A 7,856-nucleotide genomic window follows, 5' to 3' on the forward strand; every position below is an offset into this window, starting at 1 on the left:
CAGAAAGGTCATCCTGAGAAGGTTTCCAACACAGCAGCATTCATGGGTCCTCGGAACAAGGGGGTCCGTAGGAAGGAGGATACCCCCAAAATAAAGATGCTCTCATAATCCCCGTAATGAAAGTCCCCAAAGTGATTTTTCAAGAGGCAACTTGGATAGGTTTCTTTCCCCCCCTTGAAGTCATTTTGCTTCTCATCTAAAAAGCTTCGTCGGTTCTGAACGAAGGAATGGTGGTGGAAGGAAGGACTGCAAGGAAGACAAATCCTTCCCTTCTCCATCATTCAGTCAGAGCTGAAGAAGCTTCTTGGATGAGAAACGAAACATCTTCAAGGGAAAAAATCAAGGAAGTCCAGTTGCCTCTTGGAAAAAGCATCTTTGGGACAACCATGACCTGGATGACGGATCTCCCTTACATCTGGATTAATGTTTTTGTCTCTTGCCTGTAAGCCTGCTTTTCATATCAAATGAAGATAGGATGTGGAGACTCTGGGAAGAATGCAGAGAAGAGCCACAAAGAGGATTAGGGGACTGGAGAATAAAACATATGAGGAATGGTTGTAGGAACTGGGTATGTCTAGTTTGATGAAAAGAAGGACTAGGGGAGACAGGATAGCAGTGTTCCAATATCTCAGGGGTTGCCACAGAGAAGAGGGAGTCAAGCTATTCTCCAAGGCACCTGAGGGCAGGACAAGAAGCAATGGGTGGAAACTAATCAAGGAGAGAAGGAATCTAGAATTAAGGAGGAATTTCCTGACAGTGAGAATAATTAATCCGTGGAACGACTTGCCTCCAGAAGTTGTAAATGCTCCAACACTGGAAGTTTTAAAGAAGAGATGGAATCACCATTTGTCTGAAGTGGTAGATGATTTACTGCCTAAGCAGCGGATTGGACTAAAAGACCTCCAAGGTCCCTTCCAACTCTGCTTTTTTATAAAAAGTTTTGCTCAGCTCAAAAGCTACCCCCTTGCTTGGTGTCATTGTGATTGGTCACTGCCGCATAGAATAGAATAGAATAGAATAGAATAGAATAGAATAGAATAGAATAAAGGAAAAAAGGAATGGAATGGAATATAGAATAGAATAAAGGAAAAAAGGAATGGAATGGAATGGAATGGAATGGAATGGAATGGAATAGAATAGAATAGAATAGAATAAAGGAAAAAAGGAATAGAATGGAATAGAATAGAATATAGAATAGAATAGAATAGAATAAAGGAAAAAAGGAATGGAATGGAATAGAATAGAATAGAATAGAATAAAGGAAAAAAGGAATGGAATGGAATAGAATAGAATAGAATAGAATAAAGGAAAAAGGAATAGAATGGAATAGAATAGAATATAGAATAGAATAGAATAGAATAGAATAGAATAGAATAGAGGAAAAAGGAATGGAATGGAATGGAATGGAATAGAATAGAATAGAATAGAATAGAATAAAGGAAAAATGGAATGGAATGGAATAGAATAGAATAGAATAGAATAGAATAAAGGAAAAAAGGAATGGAGTGGAATAGAATCGAATAGAAAATAGAATAGAATAGAAGGAATAGAATCGAATAGGAATAGAGCTGAAAGGGACCTTGGAGGTCTTCTAGTCCAGCCACCTGCTCAAGCAGGAGAACCATACCATCTCAGACAAGTGACTGCCCACTTTGTTCTTAAAAATATCCTGTATTGGAGTGCCCACGATTTTTGGAGGCAAGCTATTCCACTGACTAATTGTTCTCATTGTTACGAAGTTTCCATCATGTCTCTGCCCCAAAGGTATTCTGAGTTCTTTCCTCCCGGGGACCGCACCTTTAGGAAAAGGCCAGTGTCTGGTTCCAGGTGCGCCCTTGTCTTCCTCATTCCATTCCTCCCCTACTTTTGTCTCCGTTTCTCCAACCGGACATCCACCTTTGCAAGAATGACGTCGGAGAAAAGGAGGCGGTTCGCTTGGGGAAAGTGTAAAACTTGTGGGTCAGAGCTGGGAGCCAATACCTTCCTTCCAACCGAGGGGAGAGTTGGTCAGTCAACCTTAGTAGCTCTGGTGGCAGGCAACGGATTCCGGAATTCTTCCTGCGGTTGGGTGTTGGCATCTAGAAGAAGTCGACCGACATGATGGAGAAAGGACCCTTCGCTCTTGGGTGGAAGTTGCCATACTTAGCAGGTGAGTCAAGAAGGAGTGAGACGTTTGTTGAAGTTTTCCCCTGAGATCAGGGCTATTGCTATTTTCCTTCCTTCCCTCCCTCCCTTCCATGGTGCACAATGATTAAAATGCAGTATTGCAGGCTAATTCTGCCCACTGTCAGCAGTTTGATCCCAACTGCCTCAAGGTTGACTCAGCCTTCCCTCCTTGCGAGGTGGGTCAAAGGAGGACCAGGATTGTTTGTTATGGGCCATAGGCTAACTCTGGAAACCACTTAAGAGGGCTTTAAGCACTGGGAAGTGGTATATAAATCTTTGCTATTGCTAAGTGCTATCCATCCATGTCTGTCTGTCTGTCTGTCTGTCTGTCTGCCTGCCTGCCTGCCTGCCTGCCTGCCTGCCTGCCTGCCTGCCTGCCTGCCTGCCTGCCTGCCTGCCTGCCTGCCTGCCTATCTATCTATCTATCTATCTATCTATCTATCTATCTATCTATCTACCTACCTACCTACCTACCTACCTACCTACCTACCTACCTACCTACCTACCTATCTATCTTGAGCCACGGTGGCACAGTGGTTAGAGTGCAGTACTGCGGGCTACTTCTGCTGCCTGCCGGCTGCTTACAATTTGACAGTTCAAATCTCACCAGGCTCAAGGTTGACTCAGCCTTCCCTCCTTCCGAGGTGGGTCAAATGAGGATTCCAGATTGTTGGGGGGCAAGAGGCTGACTCCGTAAACCACTTAGAGAGGGCTGTAGCAAAGCACTATGAAGCGGTATATAAGTCTAAGTGCTATTGCTATACACAGTAACCTGGGCGTTTGCCTATAGTTAATGAAAGAGTGGAATGAATCGGAAACGAAGGCAGGGCCAGACAAGGTCTCTCCATATATGTTTGGTAAATGCAGCTTGGATACAATGAATGTTTTGATGGAATGACCATTTCTCCTTTTTTTTTCTTCCTGTGATAGTTTTCATCCTCGGCTCTAATTTGCTCTCGGCCCAAGCTCAGGCCACCAAATATAACCTCCCCGTTTTCATGAACCCCTCAAATGCCATAGAAGGGCAGGGAATCAATTTAACCGTCCGTTCTGCCCCGGCTGCCTTCTTTATTTGCAATTGGTATCGAGGAGGGAGTGATAGCAAGCGAAATTTGATCGTCACTCTCTACCTGCCTCCGTTAAGCGGATACGACTTTGGACCTGCCTACACCGGGCGAGAAACGCCAGGCCCCAACTGCTCTCTCCACATTGAAAACCTAAGCCAGGATGACTCTGGAACCTACACAGTGACCCAAGATGGATCTTCGGTCCACGGAAGAGGAGACATCAGCATGGAGGTTATAGGTATGAGCTTTCTCTTTGCAGCATCTCAATCAGTGGTGGGATTCAAATAATTTAACAACCGGTTCTCTTCCCTAATGATTTCTTCCAACAGCCAGTTTAACAAACTGCTCAGAAAGTGAACAACCGGTTCTCCCGAAGTGGTGCGAACTGGCTGAATCCCACCACTGATCTCAATGATCATGTGGTCAAAATTCTGGCAACTGGTTCATACTTACGACTGTTACACAGGTTAAACAAAGAAACATGAACACACACAAAGTATAAAAACCCTTCTCCAATTACTTACAGTGTGTCGATTGGTTTCAAAACCTTTGTGATTCCTCACAATAGTCTTCACTTACAATTTACATAAAGTCTCCTATCATCAATCTAATATATATGTGTGTGTGTGTGTGTGTGTGTGTGTGTGTGTGTGTGTTTTAAAGGGAGACTAGTATAGATCTATTTCAAGCTATTTAGCTCTCATCAGCTAGCCATACCCTTACTGGGATTCGAACCTGGGCAAAAACACAAATATAACAAAGGCAACAGTAAAAATATTGGGTTTCTGTCGTGATGGACTCTTGTGACGAGCCGATTGACAGATGATGGAAGCAGTTAGCTTCCTCCCATAATTGGGGCATAATTGGGTTGTGACTTTAAATAGATAGATAGATAGATAGATAGATAGATAGATAGATAGATAGATAGATAGAGAGAGAGAGAGATACATAGAGATATATAGATATAGATATAGATATAGATGATATAGATATAGATATAGATATAGATATAGATATAGATATAGATATAGATATAGATATAGATATAGATATAGATATAGATATAGATATAGATATAGATATAGATACAATTATTATTATTATTATTAAACATTCATTTGACTATAACTGATTATTACATCCTTTCTATGTAAAGTATTCTAAATTTAAAATAAATTCATATTATGGCATTTCATTACAACATCCTGAAATCATCCGATAGTATTACATCTTTATATTCTATTCTATATAGAGTTATTTATCTTTTAGAAAAAAGCTTTTCAGCATTCTCTCCATAGTCCTCACTTACAATTTGTGTAAAAATTCAGATTATCTAGTGTAATATATATGCATTATCATTATTCATCATTTATTTGACTATAACTATTATTACCTTTTTTTACACACAATACTCTAAATTTAACTAAGTTTAACTTAATTTTTATTATAACATTTCATTTCATCATCGAGTCTTCACAAGATATGCCATGAACAAGAAGGTGCCAAAAGAATCTCCGAATAAGATTCATCAAGAAAACAATTAGAATACAAATACTACAAATGGCAAGAGATGTAGGATTGCACTACTACTGGAAGGACACAGGATGATGAAATAATAACCGTGTTCCTGACGTATCAAATGCAGCGATTCGTTTAACAAGTGTGATTCACGACGGGGCAAAATTCACTTAACCATTGTCTCCCTTAACTCCAGAAATTTTGGGTTCTGTTGTGCTCATAGGTCTAGAATTACACTATCTTCCACCCAATGTCAATTTTCGAGGCTTAATCAGCCATGTGCCAATGCTCGATTTTCTGTCTCTTTCAGCTCCGGGCCTATTGCCCAAGCCTAGCATGTCCATCATCCAGCTTTTCCGAGAGAGTATAGATTCAGTGCATCTCAAATGCGACACGACCGTGAGATTTGCAAATATCAGCTGGCTACAGAATGGGAAACCCCTCAACTCCTGCCGTCGGATCCAGCTGTCCAATAATAACCAGACCCTCACCATACAGCCGGTTCTCCGTCGTGACACCGGCGCATATCAGTGTCATATTTCCAACCCCTTGTCCACTCAGAGGAGCGACACCACCACCATTTCTGTGATCTGTGAGTATTCGCTCCCCATAATGGTGGATGTGTAGGGATGCAAAAAAGCTATTGGGTTAAAATACAGACACGGTTAGAGAAAAATGACACATAAACCCGTGGAGTTTAAGCCAGAGATATTTTTATCGGGTATTCTACCAGAGAAATTACAGCAAAGAAGATTCACATTTGATTGTACAAATAATAACAGCAGCTAGAATTGTATTTGCACAAAACTGGAAAGCAGACAAAATCCCATCGGAAGGGGAGGTAATTGTATTTATTGTATTTGTATTTATTTGTCTTGTATGCCGCCCACTCCCGAAGGACTCCGGGTGGCTCTCAATGGACAAGGGAAGGGGGAAGACTAGACAAAGACAACACTTTAAAAACAAAACCGCAACATTCACAATTTCCGCGGGGCTGGATGTTTCACAGGCCCCCCGGCCTGCTGGAGCAGCCAGGACTTGGTGGCTTTGCGGAAAGCCGGGAGGGTCGTAAGGGTCCGGGTCTCGACAGGGAGATCATTCCAGAGGGCTGGAGCTGCAACAGAGAAGGCTCTCCCCTGGGGGGTCGCCAGCCGACATTGGCTGGCGAATGGAATCCGGAGGAGACCTAACCTGTGAGATCTGATCGGTCTATGGGAGGTAATCGGCAGGAGGCGGTCTCTCAGGTACCCAGGTCCGATGCCATAAATAAAGAAGATATTAGACTGTGCAGAAATGAATAGGTTGACATTGAGAATAAAGGACAAAGTGGAATCAGTGTACTACAGGCGATTTTATGAGTGGCTTGAAAAAAAGATATAAACAGAAAGAAAAAGGAACAAAACATGAAATAAGTATCTCAGACAATGCATGATTAATATAGGGGGAAGGGAAGTAAGAAAATATCAAAATGTAAATATACAGGCCCGGAAATAAGTACTTGCCCACTCTCATGGCCTTCAGGAAAGCCGTTAAAACCTGGCTGTTCCAGCAGGCCTGGGGCTGTTGACCTTAGTGTTAAGGTCCAGCCCCGATTAGAACGTATGTGTGTTGTGAATTTTAAACTATTTTTTACTTATTTTGCTTCTGCCAATCACCTCCCATAGACCCATTAGATCCCACAGATTAGGCCTTCTCCGAATTCCATCTGCCAGCCAATGCCGGCTGTCGACCACTCGGAGGAGGGCCTTCTCTGTGGCTGCTCCGGCCCTCTGGAACGATCTCCCCGTGGAGATTCGGACCCTCGCCACCCTTCAGACTTTCAGACTGTTAAGATCTGGCTGTCCCAGCAGGCCTGGGGCTGTTGAGTTCCACCCCTACTCGAATTGGTTGGGCTTGTTGTGACTTTTAAATTGTTTTGTATTGTTGTTCTGTTTTTATTTCACTTTTTTGTATTTGTTCCCCTCCCTTCCGGTTTGTCAGCCGCCCTGAGTCCCTCCGGGAATAGGGCGGCATACAAGTCGAATAAACCACTAAACCACCACTTATTTTGCTTCTCTTTTTTCTTCTTTCGTTGTAAGCCGCCCGGATTGGGCGGCCTATAAATTTAATAAATGAAATGAAATTTAATTTAATAATAAATGAAATTTTAGGGGGAGGTCTTATTATTTTTGAGGTGCAGGGAGCAGAGAGCGTGGTCATCTCATGGCTGCTGTTGTGTTGTAATATTTTCAGGGAGGGCATAGTTTTTTGGGGGGGGCTTATTTTAGCGTATGCGCTCAAAAGCCTGATTGGGCTTATTATCCAGGGAGGTCTTATTTTCGGAGAAAACAGGGTATTCTTGTAACAATTATAAGAATGTACATCTAAGAATGAATTTGAAAGGAAAAATAAAAAAAATCTTTTTACAAAAAAAATAAGGGATTGTCCATAAGTCTTCTACATTATGTTCTACAGATGGCCCAGACACCCCTGTGATCAAGATGACCGCCATGTTCCTCACCCAGCGCTCCAACCGCCGGCTGAACTGCAGAGCCAGCTCGTTCCCAGAAGCCGAGTATCGTTGGTTCCAGAACGGGAAGGAATTCAGCAAGAACGCGGAAGTTCTCCTCAAGAACATCCAGTCAGGGACGTATACTTGCCAGGCCACCAACCCTTTCACCCAGCAGAAGGAAAACACCACTTTGGAAATTGAATAGCGGCTGCCCCCAGCCACGATCAGGGTCTGTTGTCGTCCTTTACGACCACGTTTCCGCGGCCGGAGACTTTTCTGTGGTGTCTGCTACATAACTCTAATTGAATTGGCTTGCTTTGGTGTGCCCCGCCTTCTCCGAGATGGGTTGTTTTCTTGCAGATGTTTCATGACCCAGCTAGGTAACTTCATCAGTGCTAGAAGGGAAGGGGGTTCGCTCTCTGTTTATACATCGCACTCTCTTCTAGCACTGGTGATGTTGCTTGGCTGGGTAATGGAACGTCTGCAAGAAAACAACTGAGCGCAGAGAGTACGAATAAACTCACAGTCCTCCTCCTCCTCTTCCTCTTCCCTTTCCTCCTTCTTCTCCTTCTCCCCTTCTCCTCCACCACAAACCCCATTTCTAGCACTGATGA

General features: G+C 42.9%; 1 protein-coding gene across 1 annotated transcript; it reads left to right on the forward strand.

Moving 5' to 3' along the window:
• Positions 1–2,097: 2,097 nt before the first annotated feature.
• Positions 2,098–7,447, forward strand: LOC116515550 (carcinoembryonic antigen-related cell adhesion molecule 5-like). Its single transcript, XM_032227663.1, has 4 exons — positions 2,098–2,149; positions 3,097–3,471; positions 5,062–5,343; positions 7,206–7,447. The coding sequence occupies exons 1-4, from the start codon at positions 2,098–2,100 to the stop codon at positions 7,445–7,447; spliced, it is 951 nt and encodes a 316-aa protein (XP_032083554.1).
• Positions 7,448–7,856: the final 409 nt, after the last annotated feature.

The sequence above is a fragment of the Thamnophis elegans genome, chromosome 12 (assembly GCF_009769535.1).
Source record: "Thamnophis elegans isolate rThaEle1 chromosome 12, rThaEle1.pri, whole genome shotgun sequence".
In the NCBI taxonomy this organism is placed as follows: Eukaryota; Metazoa; Chordata; class Lepidosauria; order Squamata; family Colubridae; genus Thamnophis; species Thamnophis elegans.

What these genes read in the sequence shown, in the direction of transcription:
- LOC116515550 (XM_032227663.1), top strand. Translation starts at nt 2,098, where the DNA reads ATGATGGAGAAAGGACCCTTCGCTCTTGGGTGGAAGTTGCCATACTTA. An exon ending in GAAGTTGCCATACTTAGCAG is followed by an intron (nt 2,150 to 3,096) that starts GTGAGTCAAGAA and finishes TTCCTGTGATAG; the next exon opens with TTTTCATCCTCGGCTCTAAT. An exon ending in CATCAGCATGGAGGTTATAG is followed by an intron (nt 3,472 to 5,061) that starts GTATGAGCTTTC and finishes TGTCTCTTTCAG; the next exon opens with CTCCGGGCCTATTGCCCAAG.